A 27,322-nucleotide genomic window follows, 5' to 3' on the forward strand; every position below is an offset into this window, starting at 1 on the left:
GACTTACGCACTTGGCTTTCCTTCCTGGAACAGTTCAATGGAGTCCTTATTTGGCCTGCGAGCCCACGCACCAATGCACAGTTACAATTGTATACTGATGCAGCGGGCGGAGTGGGATTCGGAGCCTTCCTTCACGGTTCATGGTGCGCCGCTCCATGGCCCGTGGAATGGGTGTCGGAAGGGCTTACAAAAAACCTATTGCTGCTGGAGCTGTTCCCCATTGTAGTGGCGCTGGAATTATGGGCAGACAGGCTTTGCGACTCCAGCATCATATTCTGGTGCGACAACTTGGGAGTAGTGCACTCAATCAACAGGCAGGGTTCAGCTTCCATGCCGGTAGTCCGCTTGCTTGCGCGCTTAGTGCTGAGATGCCTGCTGTTCAACATACAGTTTGTGGCACAACATGTTCCCGGAGTAGAGAACTCTGTGGCAGACGCATTGTCCAGGGCCGACTGGGAGAAGTTTCGGGCCCTGGCTCCTGATGCATCTATTGTTGGTGAATGCTGTCCCTCTTATATTTGGCAGATGATCAGGCCGGAATGGAGGGGCTAGCCATGTGGGCTATCGCGCCAAGGACGCTCCACTGCTATCAGGCTGGATGGCAGGAGTGGGAGCAGTTCAGACTGTCCGCTCCGCAAGCAGGTAAGACACCTGAAGCGGCCATGGCGGCCTTTGTTTGGAGTTCATACTCCGCTGGTCGCTCTGTGGCCTCCGTGCGCAGGACTTTGTCAGGGGTGTCCTTTTTCTCCTCACTGCAGGGTAGGGCGGACCCGTCCCGGTCATTTTTGGTGTCCAGGGCGTTGCGGGGTTGGCGGCGGGCTACGCCCGCTCTCCCGGTCTGCAGGCGCCCTATTGATATGTCGTTACTTCCAGCACTGCTGGGGGACATTTGCTGGCCTTATTATGAGGTCCTCTTGTTCCGCACGGCGTACGTGATGGCATATCACGGGGCCTTCAGGATTGGGGAGCTGGTGGCCCCGTCAAAACGGACACCCTCACCTCTGGCTGTGGATGATCTGGTGGTCCAAGCTGACTCGGTGCTATGTCACCTGCGACGTTCTAAGACGGACCAGGCTGGGAGGGGGCGGTGGCTGTCCTTGCTCCCGTGCACGGTGGAAAGGGCGTGCCCTGTGACGTTGGTCTCGGCCTTCGCCCAGGTGCGCCCGGACCTACCCGGCGCATGGCTGATGCATGAGGATGGGTCACCGCTCACCAAATACCAATTTTGTCACGTCTTGGGGCGGGCGCTGGAGGCCACGGGCCTCGATCCTAAGGAATTTGGGTCTCATTCCTTTAGGATTGGGGCTGCTACCTCGGCGGCTGCGGAGGGCTGCTCCGACGCAGAGATTCAATCTTTGGGTCGATGGCGCTCGGCAGCATTCCGAAGGTACAGTAGGAGCAAGTTTCATCTTTGCTCCTTTGGCCATGGCTAGCCATGGCTAGCCATGGCTATTCTATTGTTCTCAGCTGCAATACGTATTGTATTGCAGCTGAGAACAATAGAATAGCCATGGCTAGCCATGGCTAGCCATGGCTAGCCATGACCAAAGGAGCAAAGATGAAACTTGCTCCTACTGTACATTCGGCCAGCCTTATCTGTCACTTTTCACCATGGTCGACTGGACGCATAAGCGCTCGTCAACTTCCAGTGGGGGCCTTGAGGTGTGTTTTCACATCCGTCTGGGGGCACAATTCGGCTATAATTACAATCTGGCATGGCGTACTTGTTAGTTTACTCCAGACGGTGTGTTTTGTGCCTCAAGAGCTGGTCGGCCACGGTTTTTCCATTCCTCTCTCCTAACAAGTGTGATGTGTGTGCGGTGTGTCAGTTTGTCGACAGCCTTCTAACCTCTCTATAAATATTTCAGGTCGACAGGACGTTAAGTCCATATGGATGATGGGACATTCCTTTGTCTTTTGGGCTTCTAGGGCGACCATCGCCTCTGATGTGCGTGTGTTCCGTCGGGCTGGGGAGGTTAGGTGGCTGGGTGAGAGAGGTATGTTGTGGAAAGGACTGCAGGCTGGGCTGATTCGAGCCCTGCGAAATTTTGGGGTCCCGAGAGTCATTATATTCCACCTGGGTGGCAATGACTTAGGGCGGGTAACCGCTCTTGAGCTACGTTCTGTGATTGTGCGGGACCTCTATTTTATTTCGCTGTATTTGCCAACATGTAGGTTGGTGTGGTCCTCCATTATATCGAGGATTGTGTGGAGAAATGCGGTATCCTGCCCCCGCCTGGAGCGTTCACGGAAGACGGTGAACGCTGCAGTTGAGAAATACCTGCTGACCAATGGCGGGGGTGTTATTCGCCATGACGCCATCAGCTTTCAGCGGAGTGCGCTGTATAGAAGCGATGGTGTTCATCTGAGCCCGGAGGGCGTGGCTCTGTTTTTGGGCGATGTTTTTAGTTGGTTAGATACACAGTGCTGAGCGTTTCCTACTCGGTGGCGGTGCTGCGGCTTAGGGCCTAGCTTTGGCGGTAAAGAACGGTCATCCTTGTAAGATCTTGAGGTGTGTGTGTGTAGATAGTGGGGTGTCGCTCTCCCCTGACATCTATGGTCATCGGCCATGCTTCCGCCCGGGGGGTGGTCACCACTAGCACGAGTGGATGACCGGGGAGAGTGATCACCAGCGATGGTGTGTATGGTAAACATCTTTAACCCCACTTTCCTATAGTGACCGTTCTTTGGTGCCGCCACCATTATATATATAGTTTAGTTTAATTGTCAAAATAAATTGACATTCATTTTGAAACGCCAGCACTTGTGTCTGTGTCTTTTTTATTAGATAAGTTTAGTTATTAAGGTTTAGGTTAAGTTTATGGTGAGTTGAAAGGTGTAGACCTGGGGGATACCTGATGGGGAGTTTATTGGAATCGCCTGTGAGACGCATATGCGTGTCACTCATACTAATGTATGGCACATAGTAAATATTGGGTCTCCTTAAGCCTGTAATGTATATTAAGGCAGTTTTATATACACACAATAGGAGGCGGATAATGAGAGGATTTTTTTTAAAATAGAAAAATGGAAGTGGCCACACTTTATGGTACAATGAATGGAATAAGAATAATTAACGAATGAATAATACATAAATAATATAAGCAAAAGTATGGTACTTGTTTCCTAGCACGGCCACACCGATCAGAACCGCGCTCATCGGGGGTAAAATCGGGGCCACCGCCGCCCCTCGCGGGCTCGCTGCGCTCGCCACGCTTCGGGTTCACGTTGATGGCGGGGTGGCGTCAACTACTTTTGGGGGGACATTTCAATGTTCAGGGGTCTTTTTGGCCCATTTACTATTGTTCCTATGCTGATTTGGGTAAATTGATCCATTTAACATTGTTTCCTATGGGAAATCGTGGTCATCGCGGGTAAATTGAGGCATTTAACATTGTTCCCTATGGGGAAATCGGGGGCATCGCGTCTGGACCATTTAAGCATTTTTAGCTGCACACGACGCGACCGACCCGATTTTTCACTGTTTTCAATGCATTTCAATGAAAAAATCGGGGGCATCGCGTCGGTCGCGTCGCAGGCCACTCAAATTACCCCCGATGGCCAAGATATGTGGCCGTGCTAGGAAACAAAAGTATATATTTGAATACAGTATATTGAATAATAATAACAATAAATGAAAATAAAAATAAAAATAAATGTGAATAAAAATAGATATAAATAATAATAAAAATAATAATATTAATTAAATATAAAAATGAGATATATCGAGGTGTATCATTATTTGTAGTTCATATTAGCAGGAAACCATAGGTTATTGTTAAATACAGATTTAGGGTATAAATTGATAACAGGATGATAGTAAAAAATATATATATATTGCTTAAATGATGAGCTTTTAATTATCCCAAGGTTTGAGGGGGATACATGGTAAGATCATTTATATAAGCATGTATTTATATATATGTACATGCGTACAAAGGATACAAAAAATACAAAAAATATTTTAACTGTTTAAATGTTAAAAAAATACCTACCTTACATTTATAAGCAGGTCTTAAAATTATTCTTACCTTAAATGAAACCAACCTGTACATGTAGAGAAGTATAGAAAGATAAGCTTCCAATGTGTTAGAGTGCTGTGTGTGGCTTACAGGTAGTGAAATCATGGTTTGGACTTAATAGACTGCAGCATTGCTTATTACATTCAGGTGTATGTGTTTGACTAGTAATCAGCGTTAATTAGCAAACCCAGGCGTACGCTCTCATGCGGTATCTGTAGGGGTGGTCTGAGGTGGCGGTTAGCGGCCGCCTGTTTTGTGTCCGAAATGACCGGTGCTTTAGGCGATCGAGCGGTAGTAGCACCGTACATTTTTTGTACACACCCCCGTGTACGCCCATGTTTACGCCCAGGTTCCCTCATTATTTCGGCCGCTCCCCTCAACACGCCCCTATGCCGCCCACAATGACCGTACTCTTGCGGACAGGTTTTTTCGTACGGAAAGACCCGTCCGTAAGCGTTGTGGAGTGTTCGCGCCTGCGCATTGCGGATGGTACGCATGCGCAGATAAAAAAAAAACCCGGGACGTACGCGTACGGCCAAGCCGCACAAACCAGAATAAAGCCCTAGGTCACTCTGGAGATCTGCGCACTGACCAGGCTGGGAGATAACTAGGCCACTCCGAAGAACTGCGCACTGACCAAGCGGGGAGATAACTAGGCCACTCCAGAGAACTGCGCACTGACCAGGCTGGGAGATAACTAGGCCACTCCGAAGAACTGTGCACTGACCAAGCGGGGAGATAACTAGGCCACTCCAGAGAACTGCGCACTGACCAGGCTGGGAGATAACTAGGCCACTCCGAAGAACTGCGCACTGACCAAGCGGGGAGATAACTAGGCCACTCCAGAGAACTGCGCACTGACCAGGGCATGACAAGGCCGTGACAGGAAGTAATACATGTTGCCTTGCATACTCAGAGGTTTCTGTTTGCCAGGTCAGTCTAGTTAATGTTTCACTCCAGGAGTTGGTGTCCCTGTATTTCTAAACCCACTTCTATATATACCATCAGCATGGTATATTTTTTTATATTGAAATTGGGTGCTTAATTCATTACAACCACTGCTATGTCCACTAACTGTGTGGTTTTAATTACACAGATGACAGTGATAATGATGATGTCAGAGGGATAGGCAGATAGCTAGTGCTACCAGCATCACCCTGTCATTGGTCAGAAAGTCTGTGACTTGTCATACATGTATTGTACCTCAAGGTACAATGATCTATATTGTAACTGATTCATTTCTGTAAAGATTTACCTAAAATTCTCTTATGTCCAATTTTATCCTTTAGATGCACCTTTCTTACATTTTTTTGTACAGCGGCCAAATAACATCACAGCTGACACAGAAGGTTCTGTGACTCTCAACTGCTCATACAGTGATTACATATTCAGAAATGTGCTGTGGGTCAGTGTTTACTGGAGAGTGAACAGCACCAGTGGCCCTTACGCCTACCACCCCTACCAGGAAATGGTCCATCCCAGGTATAGGGGAAGAACAGAGATACAGGGATTAGCAGACCTCCGCATACAGGGGGTGCAGAGAGAAGATAGTGCCACCTACTACTGCTTTCTGATGATGAATGTGTGCAAAAGAAATGAAGTATATCAACACAGAGCTGCACATGGAAAAGGAACCAGACTGATCATAAGAGGTAATAATACAATTACTGATAAAAGGTATAAGATAATGATTAGTTATCATGGATGTGCTGTATGTGATCCACCTTCATACACATGGCTGACAGATGGGTTCTTATACAGTATACACATATATATATATATATATATATATATATATATATATATATACATATATATATATATATATATATATATATATATATATATATATATATATATATATAAGCTGTTAAGTAGAAGGCAGAACCCACTTTCAATCTATGATGGATTCATAGTACAGCACAGCTCATACTGATACTTATACTGATCTGTGCAGTCTATGTTTTGGAAGACAGCAAAGAAACCAGATCTCTGAGCCTGGTCTGGTAATGGAAAATTGGGCGAGAAACTGTCGTGGGGTCCCCCAAATTTTCCAATAACTAGCAGGGAGATGTCCCCTTCTATACCAAAAAACAAGCCCCAAAATTCTCTGGAATACTTCAGAATGTAGGGACCTTTCCTGAAGATCCCTCAGGCCTTTTCTGAAAGCAGAAGGGGCTATTCCCCACCACTTTGATGGCAGTGTGCATGGAGTTAATCATGTAAAAAAGTACCCCCCCCCCCTCTCTCTATCTAGGGGCCCCTCGTGGGTTGGTATGTATTATTTTTTTTTATTATTATTATTATTATTTTATTGAAGCAGAGTATACATTAAACAGTCAAATAAGACAATTCATTTCAATTACCAGTATACATTATTAAAAGAAACATCAATATAAGTACAGCAAATAGTCAGTGTATCAGGGATGATTTCCAGTATACGTTGGTGACAAGAGCGTTAGTACATATATAACAAACTATTGTCAGTGAAGACATAAATGCAACATTTTGTGAACAGAGCAGCGAAGGGGTTTTGAGTGGTTATGCTCTTGTGGATGTGCTATATAGGCAACTCCAACCTTTTCCCAATTAGTCACTAATCGAATTCCAAATAAGGGCTTCACTAAAAATATAGGTACTCTACTTCATCAGAAGTTTTTTCCTTTTAACCCCTGAAGGTCGCTATTTGTTGTTTGGGTCAGTAGAATGCTCTTTGTGAGAGAAAAAAGAATCATTTTAATTCTAATTTATAAAAAAATGGGCAACTTAATCATACAACAAATAATATAAAATACACAAAACAACTAGACAACAAATAATATAAAAGGACGTGAAGAGCCACTACTATGCTATATAGCAGGAAATAATGTTCTCCAGTTATTGTTCTATAGTGCCAAATACATGGAGCTGGTAAGCCACTCTTTAGTGAATAATTACGTATATTTCTTTTATGTTATATTGAAGCATTCAAAAAGAATAACATTTTCAGAATACGGTTGTACATTTTGTTATATCAATCACTTTGACAATAATTTGAATTTCATTTGACACATATGCTTGTCTATTTTCTGTTTCCGATTTTTTTTTTTGTGTGTGTGTGGTGCGGTCTCTTTACTCTACCTCCCTATACCCTTATGGGGTCACCTTGTATTAATATTTGGGTTTCATACCACTGTGTGTTTTGGAAGCATTTCCTGAGTTGATTTTTTATTGTTATGGATTGTATTTCAATAAAGCTTTCCCACACTTCAAAGAGTTTTTTTTACTCTTTTTTCTTTTTGTATTAAGGCGTCTACCCATTCCATTCGAAATATATGAAATAGTTTATTTTTAAACATACTTTTCGGGGGAGGGGGGGGCAGACTTGTCTAACCACATGTGCAATATACTTTTCGTAGCTGCTGCTGAAATTGCTAACAAGAGCTTTTTTGTCCCCTTATGGATTTTCACCTCCTTCCCTATCATCCCGAATATTGCCCATTCTGGAGATATTATTAATGATCTTTCCTTTAGATTATTTGTCCATTGGCCTACCTCCATCCAAAACTTTTTAATGTGGGTACACTGCCTCCTCCTGTCCACATTTTACACAGGTATGGTCCTCTGACAATTTCATCTTAAACCTTCTCATTAGGGAGCAATATTCCTGGTGGAATAGGTTGTAAAACATTTCCGTGTATGTTATTGCTGGGATTGTCTTAACCGTTTCCTCCAGGGTTTGTAACAGTTTTCCTATAGTTAAGTGTGGGAAGTTCTCTCTCCACTTCACTATTCCTGTTTTAATCTTAGAGTAGTCAAGTGGTGAGTATAGAAATCTGTAATGTGATGAGATAACTCCCCTCTGTGGTATTTTTTGTTGCAACAGTATATCTAGAGGATTTTGTAAATCTAGAGTAGTTAGTTGTTTTGTTACCCAATTAGTATAGTGTTGTGCTTGCATGAAAAATATATGTTGTCTAGTAAAGTTTCCATGCTTCTCTATTGCTTCATCGAAGGTTAGGGGTTTGCCTGATTGATTATCTATTGGGTGTTCCACTCTACTTACCCCCATTTGTTTCCAGTTATTAAATGGGATTCCTGCTTCTCCCATCTGAAAGTCGGGATTTTGTAGGAATGTCAAAAATGTAGATTTATTTGGATTTATTTTGAACCTTTTTGCGTAAAATAAACCAGAGATGTCTTGTTGATTCCAATATTGGATTGTAAATTATATTGGGGTCAATTTTTGCATTTTCCAAGTGTAGGAACGTGACTAGGTGAGTTTTCCCCAAAAGCTCTTGCTCTAATGTCGTGTTTGTGTATATCTCAGTTTTTTGTATGCATTCTCTTATAGGTCTCAAAATAGCTGCTTGGTTATACCACACTACATTGGGGAAGTTAAAGCCTCCATTATTTTTCTGTTGTTGCATTTTCAGTAAGCTAATTCTCCCCTTTTTCCCTTTCCATATAAATTCTCGAAATAATTTATTAATTTCCCTTGTATCGCCTTTTGTCAGTAGGAGAGGTAGGTTTTGGAGGGGGTAGAGGAGTCTAGGAATTGATATCATCCTAATTAGGTTCATCCTGCCCATATATGATATTCTCAGATGTTTCCAACTGTGTGTTTCTGTCCTGATTTTGTCTATTGCTTTATTTATGTTGATCGGGTATAATAAGGCTATGTCTTTTGGGTGCTGGGCTCCTAAGTAACTTATTGTTTCCTTGGCCTATTTTAAGTTGGTACTCTTTACCTATAAGGGCGCCCATCGCGGGCATCGCATGTACATCGCATGCCATTAAAATGGCATGCGATGCGACCGATGTGATGCCCGCGATTTTACATAGAAAACCATGTTAAAATGTAAAACGCGTCGGTCGCATCGCATGCCATTGGCCCTTATTCAGATTGAAGCGGTACGGCCCGCATGCGGCCGTACCGCCGATGTTTTCTCTCTGCACATGCGCAGAGGTCACTCTGCGCATGTGCAGGGGAAATCTCCGTTTAAAAAAATTAGACGCCGCAAAGGGGGCGTATAGGGGCGTGAGGGGCTTCAGTCCCTCATTTCCCTATGTATACGCCCCGCGTTTCATGGGCGTTCCCATGCAAACGCGGGGCGTACGCATGGTAATGAGGGCATGACGCCACTCATGGGGGCGGAAAGCTGACGTCGCCGGATGTCAGCTTTCAGCCCCCATACAAGCTACCACACGGACAATCGTCCGTGTGGTCTCAGCTTGCGGGAGCTGCCGCGGCGTGCGGCCCTGCCTTCGATGGTCGTCGACCATCGAATGCAGGGGGCAGCTCCCACCATGGTGGAGGCGTACGCCTCCACCATTTTCGTGCGGATCGCCAGCCGTCCGTGTACGGACGGCCGTGGCGATCCGTAGCGTGGGCGGGGATTCGTCTGGTGCGGTCGGAGCCGCATATGCGGCTCGACCGCACCAACCAGAATAAGGGCCATTATTTTGGCCATTATTTTAAAATCTATGTTTAGAAGGGTAATTGGGCAGTATGATGAAGGCTCTGTCGGGTCCTTTCCCTCTTTGGGTATCAAAATGGTGTGTGCTGTGTTGAATAAGGGTATGAAGGGTGTTCTCTGCGAATTAGTTGGTAAAGTTTTATTAGTATCGGGGCCGGTTCGTTTTTTAGAATTTTGTAATATTCTATAGTTAGCCCGTCGGGGCCTGGCGCTTTTCCGGGTGGCAAATTTTTTATTTTTGTGATCATTTCTTCCTCAGTTATATCTACTTCTAACGAGTCCCTCTGGCTTTGTGTCAGTTTGGGGAGTTCAGCCTCATTTTTTATCTCCTCTACTATTTTGGGGTCTGTTCTATTAGCTTTATAGGTGTCTTCAAAATAGTCCTCAAATTTTTTATAATTTCCGGGGGTTTCGTGAGTATTTGTCCCAATTCTTCTCCCTTTACAGCTGTAATGTCATTTTTCCTTCTAGCTGGTTTGGAAATATTTGACAAAAGTGAGCCTGTTTTATTACCCCACCTGTAAAAATTATTTTTAGTATAATCCATGTTTAATTTTGCCTGTGCCACTATGTTACTTTCCAACAGTTGTCTTTCTTGTTGATATTCTATCAGTGTCTGTTCGTTTGCATCCTTAATATACTTTTGGTGGGCCCTAAGTACTGAACTTTTTAGTGAATTAATTTTTTCTTGTGTCATTTTCCTCTGTTTTGCCGTGTAAGCAATAATTTCGCCTCTTATGACTGCTTTTGAGGCCTCCCATATTAATATTGGATCATCCATATGTTCACCATTATTTTCCATATAGTCCTTCCATTTGTTCTTTAAATATTGTTGAAATTGTTTTGATTTATACAAATGACCTCGGAATCTCCATATTATTTTCCATAGTTTGTGCTAAGTACAATACAAATGATACTATGGCATGATCCGATATTAATATGCTATCAATTTTATTATTCCCAATTTTCGGGATTAGGTGGTTTGCCACCATGAAAAAATCTATTTGCGACCAGGTATGGTGCACCCCTGACAAGAATGTATATGCTCTCTCTCCCCTGTGGGTTATTCTCCATGGGTCGTTTGTCCCCAGGACTTCCATTAGGTGTTGGATTGGATTGTGCTGATATTTGTTTCTCTTATTTGCAACTGACCTATCCATGTGAGGGTCTATTACTCCATTAAACCCCCCCCCTATGATTAAGTTTGTTACTTCTTTACTTAGTAATAGTTGGGTGATTTGTGAGTAAAAAATCGTTTGTGATTCACTTGGTGCGTAAATGTTAACTAATGTGTATTTTATATCATTTATTATTATAGCCATTATTATATACCTCCCTTGTGAATCTATTATCGTGTCCTCAATTGTGTAGTTTAAGTTTTTAGCTATGATTATCGCTACCCCTCGTGTTTTTGTGTGGTGGGATGCTGCTGCACATTCCCCTAATGAATTTTTTTATTGGCCTTTTTAATGTATACCCTGCTTCAATAAAGTTACTTAAAAAAAAAAAAAAGTACACTGACATTGCTTATCTGGCAAATTCCTTCTTAGATGGACAAAAGCATGTGAAGGACCTGCCAATGATTTCTGACATGTCTACTGTCACTGCATACGATGCTGTCACCATTGAAAAAATGGTGGAGGATTACTTTGGTAACAGCATCCAAGTAGACATGTCAGACAGTCCTTACCTGTACTGGCAGGAAGAAAAGGCAGTTTGGAGGCCCCTGTACAAACTGGTTCTATTTTACCTGCATTGTCCCCCCTCCAGTGTGTACTCCAAAGGACAATTCCACCTATTTTGGCATTATGTGCTCTGGGGCCTAGTTTTTTAAACTGCCATTGCTATATGTGCCAGGTGTTTGTGCCCCCACTTGTGTCGCTTAGCATAGTCATCCAGCTGGGTCGATGTGTTGTGAAAGTACACAACATTTGATCAAGCGCTAGCAGGGGTGGGGTGATGGAGGAGAGATGTAGCGGAGTAGGGCAGGATGACAGTAAGGTGAGACAATCAGGGTAGAGACCGAAGAGAAAGATAAATAAAAAAATAAAAAATAAATATAAGAATACAAATAAAAATAAATATAGATATATAAAAATAAATATAAGAAAAATAATAAATATACGATTATAGAAATAAAAATAAAAAACAATGAAACTGAAACAAGTAAAAATAAAAATAAATAAAAATAAATATAAAAAATATATAAATAAAAATAAATAAATAAATAAAATAAATTAAATTGACCAATATAATGTTTACACTCCTTGTAGGAGTAAGTAGAAGCAGTCCAGGTTGGGGGAGGCTATATTCGCTTGCCCTGCACTTAACTGACAGCTATGCCGCTTGCTGCGGCTCTTGCAAACTTACGGCGGGACTCCGGCGCTTCTAGCTGGTGACGTCACCTGCCGTCTTCTTTATTTGCGGCTTGGTTGTGCTGTCTGGCTGGGGCTTGCTTCTCCTTTAGGATAAAGCTTAAGAAGCCCCCCAGCAGAAGAGCAGAAGCAAGCCCCAGCCAGACAGCACCGCCAAGCCGCAAACAAAGAAGACGGCAGGTGACGTCACCAGCTAGAAGCTCCGGAGTCCCGCCGTAAGTTTGCAAGAGCCGCAGCAAGCGGCATAGCTGTCAGTTAAGTGCAGGGCAAGCGAATATAGCCTCCCCCAACCTGGACTGCTTCTACTTACTCCTACAAGGAGTGTAAACATTATATTGGTCAATTTAATTTATTTTATTTATTTATTTATTTATTTTTATTTTTACTTGTTTCAGTTTCATTGTTTTTTATTTTTATTTCTATAATCGTATATTTATTATTTTTCTTATATTTATTTTTATATATTTATATTTATTTTTATTTATATTCTTATATTTATTTTTATTGTTATTTTATTTATCTTTCTCTTCGGTCTCTACCCTGATTGTCTCACCTTACTGTCATCCTGCCCTACTCCGCTACATCTCTCCTCCATCACCCCGCCCCTCCTAGCGCTTGATCAAATGTTGTGTACTTCCACAACACATCGACCCATTTAATCCTCTAAATCAGGCTGCTTCTACCCCTCAGCGCAAATCCTACTAAAAGGATCTAATCCTTTTACCCTCCATAGTCATCCAGCTACCTTGGTTCAACCTTTTGGCCTAAAAACAACATTGTGAGATGTGAGGTATTCAGGATAGACTGAAAACGAGTGGAAATTAATGTTTTTGAGGTTAATAATACAGTAGCTTACTGTATAAGCAAAAAAAAAAACCCAAATTCTGTGTTTTTTATGTTTTTTTCCAAAACACGAAAATGTTGGTGTTTTGGAACAGATCAAGATTCAAAACATTGCCGGAGATACAGATCCAAAATGCATTTTACAAAACACTAAAAGTGGCCGGTGCACATCACAGTCCCTAATCATCGGCTTGTGAAGACACACAACATTGTCAGTGCACATGTACCAGCCATATTCCTGGTGCAGGAGATCTGCCTGCAATCAGATGGATCTGCGTGAGCAAAGACACATACCCACGGCACAACCTCAGAACAATAAGTGCACATGCCATCCTGTTTGGCAGTTTATGCTCATTCAGCCACAAGTGAGGATGGACCTGAGATACATATGTGCATATGCTAGGTACTGTCCCATGTGCAAGGTACTGATCCATGTGCTAGGTACTGACCCATGTGCATGGTCAGTGGCGTAACTATAAATTTTGCTCCCCCAAGGCAAAAAAGTTGTGGCGCCCCCCCACTAAATATAAATATATATATATATATATACACACATACATACACACACACACACACACACAGGGATCCAGAAAAAATGACAGTGGGGGCACTACAATAAATAAATGGGGGGGGGGGGAGAGGCAGTTTCGTGCAGGTTCCTACAAAAGTGTGTATGGTCTAATAAAACGGGTTGTGGACTCCAAGGAAATACTGTTCCCAGGAGCCACAAATTCATTTTCATCATTCCGGGTGCATGGGATACAGTTCTAGCTGGGGACAGATGGGTATATGCTGGGCAGAGAGAGGGAGACAGATGTGGGGAGAGGGGAGATAGATGCTGAGGAGTGCGTATGGGGCAGATGCTGGGTAGAGAGAGGGTGGTACAGATGTCGGGCAGGAAGAGGGGGACAGGTGATGGGCAGGGAGGTGGTACAGATGCTGGACAGAGAGAGGGGGAGAGATGCTGGGGATGGAGGGGGACAGACATTGGACAGAGAGAGGAAGACAGGTGCTGGGAAGAGGGAGGGGGGATGAATGGTGGGCAGAGAGAGGGGGTGGTTTGCAGGGAGTGGGGGGAGAGATGCTTGACATGGAGTGGGGGAACGGATGGTGGGCATATAGAGGAGATGGATGGTGGGCAGACAGAGGCCGGATGGTGGACAGGGAGAAGGGGTACGGATGGTTGGCAGGGAGAGGAGGGGGGCAGATGCTGGGCAGGCATAGGGGGGAGAGAGAGGATATCCAGTAAGTCGGTGGGCAGATACTGGGCAGGTAAAGTGGGGACAGATATTGGGCAGGGAGTGGGGTAGGCACTGGGATGGAACGCAGGACTGGGGGGCGGGCATAGACGGACTACCTCATACATACATACATACATACATACATAGATACACTGCCTCCCTGATATATACAGATACATACAGTACATACATACACTGCATCCCTCATACATACATACATACATACAACCATCCATACACTACCTACCTCATGCATTCATGCATGCATACATACATACATACATACATACACACATACACTGACTTCCTTATGCATACATACATACATACATACATACATACATACATACACTGCCTCCCTCATACATACATACATACATACATACACTGCCTCCCTCATACATACATACATACATACATACATACATACATACACTGACTTCCTAATGCATGCATGCATACACTGCCTACCTCATACATACATACATACATACATACATACATACATACACTGCCTCCCTCATACATACATACATACATACATACATACATACATACACTGACTTCCTAATGCATACATGCATACACTGCCTACCTCATACATACATACATACATACATACATACATACATACATACATACATACATAGCCTCCCTGATACATACAGCACATCCATACACTGCCTACCTCATTCATACATACATACATACATACATACATACACTGCCTCCCTCATACATACATACATGCATACACTGACTTCCTAATGCATACATACATACACTGCCTACCTTATACATACATACATACATACATACATACATACACTGCCTCCCTGATACATACAGCACATCCATACACTGCCTCCCTCATACATACATACATACATACATACATACATACATACATACATACATACACTGACTTCCTAATGCATACATGCATACACTGCCTACCTCATACATACATACATACATACATACATACATACACTGCCTCCCTGATACATACAGCACATCCATACACTGCCTACCTCATACATACATACATACATACATACATACATACATACACTGCCTACCTCATACATACATACATACATACACTGACTTCCTAATGCATACATACATACATACACTGCCTACCTCATACATACATACATACATACATACATACATACATACATACATACATACATAGCCTCCCTGATACATACAGCACATCCATACACTGCCTACCTCATACATACATACATACATACATACACTGCCTCCCTCATACATACATACATACATACAACCATCCATACACTACCTACCTCATGCATGCATACATACATACACTGACTTCCTTATGCATAGATACATACATACATAAATACACTGCCTCCCTCATACATACATACATACATACATACATACATACATACATACATACATACACTGACTTCCTAATGCATACATACATACACTGCCTCCCTCATACATACATACATACATACATACATACATACATACATACATACACTGACTTCCTAATGCATACATACATACACTGCCTCCCTCATACATACATACATACATACATACATACACTGACTTCCTTATGCATACATACATACATACATACACACACACACACACACACACACACACACACACACACACACACACACACACTGCCTCCCTCATACATACATACATACATACATACATACATTCATACATACATACATACATACACTGCACCCTCATGCATACATACATACATACATACATACATATGTCCACAAAATGACATCCATACATATATCCCAAGATATTAATAATATTGTACATACCACTGGCGCTGGGTGGAGGGCCTGCCAGCAGCAGCACTAGGGAGTCCAGCAGCAGGTGTTTGCAGGGGCCAGCTTAAATGTCCCCTGGCAGAGAAGAGGCAGCAGCTCCGGCCCCAGGAACCCATGCTTGTTCTCAGTCAGGCTCAGCAGTGACTGGAGGGAGGAGGCGGGGCTCAGAACTGCAGCGTGGAAAGAGAAAGTAAAGTGACTTCCCCTGCTGCTGCTGCTGCTGCCCTTGTAAGCCCCGGCTCCTGAGTCCCGTCCAGCAGCAGCTGCTGCTTTCATTACAGCCGGCGCTGCTGCCAATCATCCCTCCCAGTCCCTGCACACTAGTTAGTACACCGGGCGCCCACCGCAGGCGGCTCCCCCAAGCAGCTGCGGGGGCTGCCTTTATTGTAGCTACGCCCCTGTGCAAGGTACTGATACATGTGCTAGGTACTGACCTATGTGCAAGGTACTGATACATGTGCTAGGTACTGACCTATGTGCAAGGTACTGATACATGTGCTAGGTACTGACCTATGTGCTAGGTACTGATCCATGTGCTAGGCACTGACCCATGCGCTAGGCACTGACCCATGCGCTAGGTACTGACCCATGTGCTAGGTACTGACCCATGTGCTAGTTACTGATCCATGTGCTAGGTACTGACCCATGTGCTAGGTACTGATCCATGTGCTAGGCACTGACCCATGCACTAGGCACTGACCCATGTGCTAGTTACTGATCCATGTGCTATATACTGACCCATGTGCTAGATACTGACCCATGTGCTAGGTACTGACCGATGTGATAGGCACTGACCATACGCTAGGCACTGACCCATGCACTAGGCACTGACCCATGTACTAGGCACTGACCAATGCACTAGGTACTGACCCATGTACTAGGTACTGACCAATGCACTAGGCACTGACCCATGTACTAGGCACTGACCAATGCACTAGGTACTGACCCATGTACTAGGTACTGACCAATGCACTAGGTACTGACCCATGTACTAGGTACTGACCAATGCACTAGGTACTGACCCATGTACTAGGTACTGACCAATGCACTAGGTACTGACCCATGCGCTAGGCACTGACCCATGTACTAGGTACTGACCAATGCACTAGGTACTGACCCATGTGCTAAGAACTGACCCATGCTGGGCATGGCCACGGCAGTGCGGGTGTGAGGAGGTCGTCGTGTGAGCTCCCTGACAGGCAGAAGGAAGCTATCCCGCATTGGCCTGTAACCTGCCCTCAGCAGCCTTAACCCGGCTGACCCGGAAACTAACATGCGGTCACCTAGCCAGACAATAGCGCTGGCACACGTGCAAGCAGGGTGTGCTGTCGGGGGACGAGAAGTGAGCCGCCAGCTAGCAGAGGGAGACAGTGAGAGCGTCCTTCACCCGCAGCACGGGCAGAGCACAGACAGAGAACGCCATAGGGTAACCGCAGGTGGCGGGAGACGTGAGAGCGTCCCCACGGCTTCCCTATTTGCTCCGACATAGCAGAGAGTTGGCCTGCAGTGGAGGGTCGGAGGCGGCGAGAGCGTCTTCGGTGCCTCCGTATTCACAGCGCAGACAAGCAGAGACGCAAGCCAGCAGCCAGAGGCAGCAACGGTGAGAGCGTTTCCATTTCTTCTACTGTGGTGAGAGCGTCTGCATACCTGTACAGGAGAACGCTGACTCCAATACAGTTGAACTAGCTCAAGCACAAGGCCTGATTGATCCCCACTGCCAAGAAAGAAAAGCTACAGAGGTGGATATTAATAGCCCCAGAAACAACAGCTATATCCCGGTGCAGTATTACTGTTTATTTCATATTTACAGTACAGTATGTAGCAAAACTTGGCTGCATGGTATAAACTGGGTATACACTGCGAGGTCATTGCTGGCTATATTGCAGGCTCTCTTTGGGCTGGACTGCTGTTGGCTATCTCTCTGCGCCGGATTATATTGCTGGCTAGATTGCAGGCTTTCTCTATGCTAGACTATATTGCTGGCTAAATTGCAGGCTCTCTTTGTGCGTGGACTATACTGCTGGCTATATTGCAGGTTTTCTCTGTGCTGGATTACATCGCTGGCTACCTCTTCATGCTGGACCATATTGCTGGCTATATTGTGCTGGACTATATTGCTGGAACATATTGTTGGAAGTCAGGCCCAGCCTTGGCCACGGTAGGAAACCATAAGCCTGCTTAGGCCCGCTTGGCTTCTTATGGTTAAATTGCCTTAGTCAAGTTAAAGACTTGTTCCCATAGATTTGAGCAAAGCAGGCTGTTGGAAAAGTTGGTACAGTCAGGTATTTAACGAAAACCAAACTTATCTCTAAACCTGGGCTAGGTGCTGCTAATCACCCGCCCAGGACGCACTTGTGGAACTATAGAGATATATATATTTCTTTTTGTCAACTTGAAACCTGTCTAGACCCTTGGAGATATAATGGGTAAGACCGGCAATACCTCGGCTGCAGCTCGGCTTGAGCGATACGCCCGTGCACCGGGTGGGAATCCACCACAAACTCCAACTTCAACACCGCAATCTACTCCCTCTAAAAACAAAAGTCCGTCCAGGGACCCAGAAATTACACTTCAACAAGTTTTAGAGGCAATCAATAACAGTGAGCCCCGCATATCTGAGCAAATTAGCACAGTGCAAACAGAAATTTCATCAATCAAGACCGAGCTCAAAATTACATCAGAAAGAATTAAAGAAACTGAGGCTCGGAGATCGGCTTTAGAGGACGTGAATAATCAATGGGTTAATAAGGTCAATAACATGTCTCAACAATTGATAGAAATTAAGTCCAAATTGCTTGATGTTGAATGTAGACTAAGAAGAAATAATCTTCGCTATGTAGGTTTGCCGGAGCAGCAGGAGGGTCTAGACGCACCCAAGTTTATAGTGAAGTGCCTGAGCGAGAAATTCGGGAGAGGCTCCTTCTCAGACCAATTTGCCGTGGAACGGGCCCATAGGGTGCCTTTCAGGACTTTACCACCAGAAGCTCCTCCATGTACATTAATTGTGAAAATCCTGAACTTCCAAGACCGTGATGCTATATTACGTTTAATTCGTACAGAGGGGCCACTTGAGTGGAATGGGGTCCGAGTGTCAGTGTTTCCGGACTTTGCATTAGAAGTCCAGAGAGCTAAATTTACGGATTTAAAAAAAGCCCAGGGAATGTAACTTTAAATACTCAATGATGTTCCCTTCAAAGTTAAGGAGTGATTGCAGATAACGAAACTGTCTTTTTTCATACTCCTAACGATGCTGCAAAATGGATTGGCAAACGGGTCCCAGGGGCCAGGCAGCTGGTGGCCAAATAGGCTAAAAATTCTAATTAGGAGGAGAATATAATCTGCCTGCCAGGGAGCGCCCTACATATTGGGGGCTTAAGTAGGAGCCCCCTGACGGTTGTGTTGCTTTATTGTTGTTTTCTTCTCTTGCATTTTGTATGTCGGTTCAGGGACTAGGTATGCCATGGGCAGAGAGTTATACAGGGAGAGGGGAGGGGAGGTACATGTGGGGATTATTTGTATGTACAGTAGTTTGTTTGTAAAGTGTATAGGCATATTTTGGATATTGAAGTATTCTATATGTGAGATTTAGTTGTTTGAAGAAAAGGGGGGGAGGCAAGTGCTGGCCTGGAGGAGTGTTGTGATGAGGGTAAATATTATAATCCAAAGCAATTAGATGATAAAGGTATTAGTATGGAATGTGATAGGTATAAAGGATAAAGGAGAACAAGTGTCTAGCCTCCGAGCTTAAATATTTATCAAATAACACTAGCGAATCCCAGCAGGAATGGAATGTGGCACAAAATGACTGGCTGGAAACAGTAAGAGAGGAAAACCTAAAAATGATGGCTTATAACTTGCAGAAAAATTACCAAAATTTAGATAGAGCGGGTAAATATCTAGCGTACTTAGTGCAAGTTGAACATCCTTCTAATAATATCAGCACTATCAGGAACGCAGCGGGTAATTTAATAAATTCTACCCCACAGATTGGAGAAGAATTTAAAACTTATTTTAGTCACATATATTTAAGCAGGTTAGAATGTGACTCTTCACAAATACAGGAATGTATTGAAAAAATCGATCTGCCAAGCCTGAGTGAACTAGATAGTCAGGAAATGGAGGCCCCCTTAAATATCGAAGAGGTGAAAAAGGCAATAAGAGAGCTACCAGGGGGTAAGGTTCCAGGGTTGGATGGAATACCATCAGAGGTATATAATAATTATATTGAGTTTTTAGCCCCTATATTATATGAAAACATGAAACATTGTTTTGAGGAGAATGTTATTCCCAGCTCGATGTTGGAGGCTAAAATTGTGGTATTGCTGAAACAAGGTAAAGCTGCAGATGACTTGGATTCCTATAGACCTATATCCCTTCTCTCTTCCGAAGCTAAGATACTGGCTAAAATTTTGGCAGACAGATTGAATAAACATATCTTGAAAAAAATTCATCCAGACCAATCGGGCTTCATGCCCGGGAAAGCTACGTCCATAAATCTACGTAGATTGTTCAGCCGTCTGCAGATGCTCTGCCTAGAGATAAAGAACCAGTGGTAATATCGCTGGGCGTGATTAAGGTCTTTGATGCCGTAGAGTGGCCTTTTCTATGGGCGGTACTTAAAAAATGGGTACAATTATTATATTCTAAACCGCTATCTCGGGTATCTGTGATCGGCTGGACTTCTTCTGCTTTTATACTCACCAGGGGGAAACGGCAGTGATGCCCTTTGTCCCCTGTCCTGTTCACCCTGGCGATTTGAACCCCTTGCATGTATTTTAAGACAGAATCCAAATATTGTTGGACTTGGCACCGAAGAGCAGAGAGATGTGGTGTCATTATATGCAGGTGATTTGTTAATATATCTTTCAGATTATACCACATCTTTACCTTTGGTATTAAAGCTAATTGAAGAATATGGGGACTATTTGGGCTTTAGAGTTAATAAGTCCAAATCTTCTATCTTCCATGCCGTGGAGACAGTTAATTACTCCTTTCTTCCTCCCCTTAAGTTGAAGTGGGCTGAAACTTTTAAATATTTGGGGATCTGGGTCTCTAGGGACCCAAAGGAGTATATTCAACTAAATATCCAACCGTTTCTTAAATGGTTGGAAGGTAAATTTAAATCCTGGTATAAACTGCCGTTAACTACATCAGATAGGGTAAACTTGGTGAAAATGATTGTCCTTCCAAAATTTTTATATATATAGTACACCAATCCCTGATCTTCCTTCCTAAACCTCTCTTTAGGAAAATGAATAGTATGTTATCCTCCTTTGTGTGGAATAATGCCTGGCCAAAGATACAACTAAAAAATTGAATGCGAGAAAGAGGGGAAGGTGACCTGGGCCTGTCTGACTTCAGGAGGTATTATATTGCCACCCAACTAACCCAATTAAGGCCATGGTTGGTAGAGGAATACGGCAGTGACACTGCCCGGGCCTTAGTTGCCTACAACACAATAGATAGCAACCCTCGGGGTAAGATATTGCAAGGTCATACTCCATCGTCAGACCCGCCTCTGGTCATACAAGTCATTAAAGTCTGGCAAGAAGCAAATAAAAATATAGAAATGAGGTTTATAGATTTTGAACATCCAATAGACAACTCAATTACATTTGGTGAACTAAAAGAATAACAGGTTAAAGAGGTCTGGTCACCTTATTTAGTGACCACCCTTAAACAGTTATATGGCTGTGAGGGGCTGAAGTCCTTTCAACAACTAGTGGAGGAGTTTGGTATCCCTCGGACATATGTTTACCGATATTTACAGATACGACAGGCTTTGGAGATACAATTACCCAATTCCCCCCACCCCAGAATTTGCGGAATCCCAGATTAAAAAAATAATAAAAAAGGGGGACAAGAGAAAGCTGGTCTCTAGACTATATAAAAACTTAGGGAAGGTGAAATTTCAGGACTCCCTGGAAGCGCTGAAAGGGAAGTGGGAGGAAGAGATGGGGGACATATGGGAAGAAGAATGGCGGGAGGCTATGCTCTCAATCCCAAGGGCAACCAATGGCAACCGAGGTTGGTTAAATTCTCTGGGAAGACATCGGCAATATGCCCTAAATGTAGAACAGACCCTGGTACTTTCCTACATATGTTATGGGAATGCCGGCTGGTAGCAAACTACTGGCAAAAAGTTATAGAGATCATCGTAAATACAGGTCTCCCTAGAGAAATTTTTACATTAAAAGGGTGCATTTTGAACATAGTGGAAGACAATGGTATCTCGAGGAATAATAAAGTATATATCAATAATATGTACTCCTTAGCAAAAGTAATAGTGGCCAGACTATGGCTGTCCAGAAAAGCCCCTGACCCCAATTGTTGGCTATCCCTGGTTAATTATACAGTAAGGCAGGAAAAACATTTATATATAAGTAGAAATAATGTGGAAAAATGTGAGCGGGTTTGGCACCCTTGGTTGATATGCTCTTCCAAGCAAGACACGAACGAGCACTGAAGTTTGAAATAATTGATACAATACATAAAAGTATGGAATTAAATACTGAGAGCAATGATATGGCACCAGGGGCAGAAGTCTGGGAGGCAATGGAGTCATCTGCCGCCGGGCTCCTGCTCCCAAGGGGGCACCTCTCCCAGGCTCCCCTGCTAGTTTAAATCAGTTAATTGAAGGCCATCGATATCCCTTCTGTAGCTGAGTTCTGAAATATATGTGTTCTCTCACTCTCTATATTTGTGTGTGTGTGTGTGTGTGTGTGTGTGTGTGTGTGTGTGTGTGTGTGTATAAAACACATATATTTCAGAACAGACAAATATTATATAACAGGTTGTGTGTGTGTGTGTGTGTGTGTGTGTGTGTGTGTGTGTGTGGTGGGAGGGGGGACACCAATACAGTATATGTCTTGCCTCCGGGCAACTGTGACGAACTTACGCCACTGTATGGTACAATAGAACACATAAGTAATTATTGATTATTTTTTTTTCCTTTTTTTTTTATAGAGAGTGGTGATATTATAATTGAACACTAGATATATAATTAAAGGTTGAAAAAAAGTTTCTATTTCCTTATTTTTCTTTATTTTATTTTTTCTTTTCATAATAATAAAGTTGTGCACACTTACGGATTATACTCCATCACTGAACACTAGAGGTATACATAAAGGTAGACATTAAAGTCACATCGACTGAGGATACGTGACAAAGGGGAGCAGGGGGAGGAACAGCCTTGATAAGACTGGTAATGGGGCAATAAGTACAGAGTTAGGCCATGTCAAAAGGGAGATTAAAGCTGCCTTAGGAAAAGGGGCAAAAAAAAAGGAAAGGAAAAAGGAGAAAAGGGAAGGAGAAGGGAAGGGAGAAGGGAGAAGAAAAAAAAGAAAGAAAAAAAAAGTGCTAGTGAATCATCTAACCGTTCAAATACCGGAAACCTTATATATTCAAAGTATAGGAAATGGCGGAAATATATGCCTATTACAGTGTATGTGTATTGTATGTATCGTTTTGTATGTAATGTGTCTGTATCGATTTGGCTATGGCCTTCTGTATCTATAGACACGGAATGTAAATTATGTTTTAGTGTTTTGTCTTTTGCAAAAAATTAAAGATATTCATAAAAAAAGAACTGACCCATGTGTTAGGCACTGACCCATGCACTAGGTACTGACCCATGTGCTAAGTACTGAACCATGTGAAAGGCACTGACCCATGTGCTAATTACTGACCATGTGCTAGGCACTGACCCATGTGCTAGGTTCTAACCATGTGCTAGTTACTGAACCATGCACTAGGTACTGACCCATGCACTAGGTACTGACCCATGCACTAGGCACTGACCCATGCACTAGACACTGACCCATGTACTTCGTACTGACCCATACACTAGGCACTGACCTATGCACTAAGTACTGACCCATGTGCTAGGCACTGACCCATGTGCCCTTACTAGTGAAAGCTACAAATTCCAGGTATCAAATGGATCTGCCTTGTTTGTATTTCAGTACTTTTTGGTTATAAATAACCGGTACTTATGTATTATCTGGACTCCCATATTAAATGCACCCCATTTTTTCATACCCCTACTATCCAATACGCATGGAGTTGATTTTATATAGTGTGGCGGGCGAAGCGAGCCACCGTGCCCGAAGCGTGGCGAGCGCAGCGAGCCCCGCGAGGGGACGCGGTCTCATAAGAAAAACGGGAGCCCAGATATTACATAAGTACCGAGTAAGTTATCACAGCCGTCTCACTGGATTGTATTTGATATTCTCTGTTACAGAATTTGTTGAAGAGCCGCGTCATATAGGAAATCTTCTAGTGATCATCTGTTCTGTCGCTGCGCTGGTCGTTCTGCTCATCCTCTGTGGGATCCTGGTTTACTTCAAGAGAAACCTCTGTGGGATCCAGGTTTACTCCAAGAGAAAAGGTGAGAGGACTGACTGGCTGTTCTTTACCACTGTAATACAGTAATACTGTACATGTACGGCTCCCCATATATCAGCCGCACCTCTCTCTGTATCTAAGCTATGGCTCCCCATATCTCAGCCGCACCTCTCTCTGTATCTAAGCTATGGCTCCCCATATCTCAGCCGCACCTCTCTCTGTATCTAAGCTATGGCTCCCCATATATCAGCGGCACCTCTCTCTATATCTAAGCTATGGCTCCCCATATATCAGCCGCACCTCTCTCTGTATCTAAGCTATGGCTCCCCATATCTAAGCTCAGTGGCGGAACTCTGGGAGGTAATGGAGTCATTTGCCGCCGGGCTCCTAGCTGGCTCTCCTCCCTGCCGGGGCTCTCCCCCCTCGCCGGGCATCCACATGTACCGTGCCCTGCTCTCCCCTGCTCCTGCCGGGTCACCACTGGGCTGGCTCCACCCTCCTCACCGGGCGCCCGGCTCTCCCCTGCTCCTGCAGTCACCGCTGGCTCCCCCGCCCCCCCCCCTCGCCGGGCATCCACATAGTGTGTCCGGCTTTTCCCTGCTGCCGGGTCACTGCTGCCCCCCTCCCCCCTCACCGGGCATCCACATAGTGCGCCCGGCTCTCACCTGCTGCTGGGTCACCGGTGCCCTCCCCCTCGCCGGGCATCCACATAGTGTGCCTGGCTCTCTCCTGCTGCCGGGTCACCGCTGGCTCCAGGCGGGAAGCTGATTTTGAAAAGACTGGCCGGATGCTGATTGGCTGGATTCTCTCAGCCAATCAGCGTCTGGCCAGTCTTTTCAAAATCAGCTCCCGTCGCCGCCAGGCAAAATATATAGCTCTACATAGGCTCACTTGGCTCCATGGCTGTCCTGTGTCAGTGGCAGGTGCCCCTGGTCGGTGTGAGTGCGGCGGTGGTAGTGAATGTGTGCTGCCCCACTCTGGTGCCTCCACCCGGGAAAGGCAGCTAGGATGGCGGCAGTCGGGGGAGAGGAAGGGGGGAGCGGGAAGCGCCGCACAGCCGGAGAGAGAGGGAAACGCAAGCCGGAGATCACAATGAAGACGCCGGAGATCACAGTGAGCAAGCCGAAGATCACACCGCTGCGGGGTCCGGGCAGCGGCGGCTGGGAGCTAGTAGTGCGCTATTTGCCAGGTGGCGGGAAGCTCTACTGATTTTGAAAAGACTGGGCGGATGCTGATTGGCTGAATGTCAGCCATTCAGCATCCGACCGGCCTTTTCAAAATCAGCAGCGTTTCCCACAAGGCAAATACCACACTACTAGCTCCCAGCCACCACTGCCCTTGGGTATGTGGGGGGGGGGGGCATGCTAATATTCTGCCCAGGGGCCCCTGACAATGTTAAAACTGCCCTGGAGCCATATGTTTGTGCAGCACACTTGTGTCGCTTATCATAGTCACCCAGCTACCACTATCCAACCTATTGGCCTAAAAACAACATTGTGAGGTGTTCAGAATGGACTGGAAATTAATGTATTGTGGTTAATAATAGCATGGGAGCCAAAACACTTATTTGATGATTTTAGCTGTATTTATGTTTTTTTCTCCAAGAAATACTGATCCAAAACCCAAAAAGTGTCACGTGCACACCCCTACATTACACCTATCAATGATTATATAGCCAGGATATACAATTACCAGTTAAATTATAAGGTGTACTGTGTACCTACTCTAAATTACCTTTCCTCCAATACGCTACACTACATTACAATATTACAGGCTCCGCTTACAGTGCAGAGTAGGGGTGTTTTAAGAGAGGAGGAGGTCTCTGTGCAGCCTCCTCCAGCCAGAACCCCCCTCTCTACCAGGAGTCATAGGGCTTGAGCACTAGACGCTCAGACCCTACTATGCATGCATGCAGATGGGAGCCACAGCTGCAAGTCGCAAGTGCCTGAGACACACTGCAGCACGTCCTTTGGCCTTTCAGCTGGATCCACCCTCTTTACATCTCTGGGTAACAGGACGTGGAGAGAGGCAGAGGATGGAGCACAGGTGAGTACAATAGAGGAGAATAGAGCAGTCTCACAATGTCTTTACTCTGGTCTCCTGTGGGTTATGGCTACACCTGACATTATAATCCTGACTTATTGGTTGGTGAAACAGACCTTATTACTGTGATCAGTATATTTAGGTCATAGTTACCACCAATCACATAAACTGTACCTCTGGCACTGAAGCAACCGGGTGTACCTGAGTTATTATAGGCCAGATTCCCAGGAAGTGATGATGTCACACACATCTTGTGGATATTTTAGGCCTGAAAATGCATCAATGTCTCACCGATCAGGCATCGCGATGGTTACAACCAATAGACACAAAATAAAATTGGATTCAGAGAGGCAATTTCAGTGGGTGTTCATGGGAGTTAATAGGAGGGTGTCTGGTTAAACGTGGGGGTGTGTGTTATGGGGGGAAGGGTCACTGGGGGTGTTTAAAGCTAAAGATGATAGTGACATTTTCCATCTTTCTGCTTATTTCCCAGGAGAAGGTACCAGTGTACGCCAATCTGAACTAAAAGAAACTGGAACATAGAAATTCAACATGAAACCCAATACAGGGCGAGGAGATCATGAAGTTATGGCCCTCATCCGGGCCTCAACCATCTCCCCATTAGACCATAATCCCTCCCTCCTCCTCCACTACCGCTCTCCATCCTGTGCCCACCTTGCACACCTCCTCAATCTCTCCCTCGTACCTGATATTGTCCTCACTGCCTTCAAGCATGCTCATCTCCCTTATTCTTAAAAACATACCATTGATACTAACACTCTCTCCAGCTACTGTCACATCTCTCTCCTCCATTTTGCCTCCAAACTCCTTAAGAGTATTGTCTACAACTGTCTTACTGCCTTTTTTACCTCCCACTCCCTGCTTGATCCATTCCAGTCTGGCTTTCATCCACCCCACTCCAATGAAACTGCCCTCACAAAAGTCTGCAATGATCTTCATGCTGCCAAATCCAAGTGCCAGAATTCTCTGCTTATTCTTCTTGACCTCTCTGCAGCTTTTGGACACTGTGGTTCACCCTCTCCTTCTCCAACTCCTTCACTTCCTTGGTCTGTATGATACTGCTCTCTCCAGGCTGTCTTCTGACTACTCCTTCTCTGTCTCCTCTCATGACTCCACCTCCCC

At 44.5% G+C, this 27,322-nt stretch overlaps 1 protein-coding gene across 1 annotated transcript in view; it reads left to right on the forward strand.

Moving 5' to 3' along the window:
• The window catches only part of LOC146072193 (uncharacterized), a 42,745-nt gene extending 16,040 nt beyond the window's left edge, over positions 1-26,705 (forward strand). Inside the window, exons 3-6 of the mRNA XM_083179520.1 lie at positions 5,312-5,674; positions 24,033-24,179; positions 26,118-26,182; positions 26,673-26,705. Of these exons, the coding sequence (XP_083035646.1) occupies positions 5,312-5,674; positions 24,033-24,179; positions 26,118-26,182; positions 26,673-26,705 (608 nt within the window). The remainder of the gene's footprint in view (positions 1-5,311; positions 5,675-24,032; positions 24,180-26,117; positions 26,183-26,672) is intronic.
• The last annotated feature ends 617 nt before the right edge of the window (positions 26,706-27,322 follow it).

Source organism: Crinia signifera, chromosome 4, assembly GCF_055691185.1.
Source record: "Crinia signifera chromosome 4, ASM5569118v1, whole genome shotgun sequence".
NCBI lineage: Eukaryota > Metazoa > Chordata > Amphibia > Anura > Myobatrachidae > Crinia > Crinia signifera.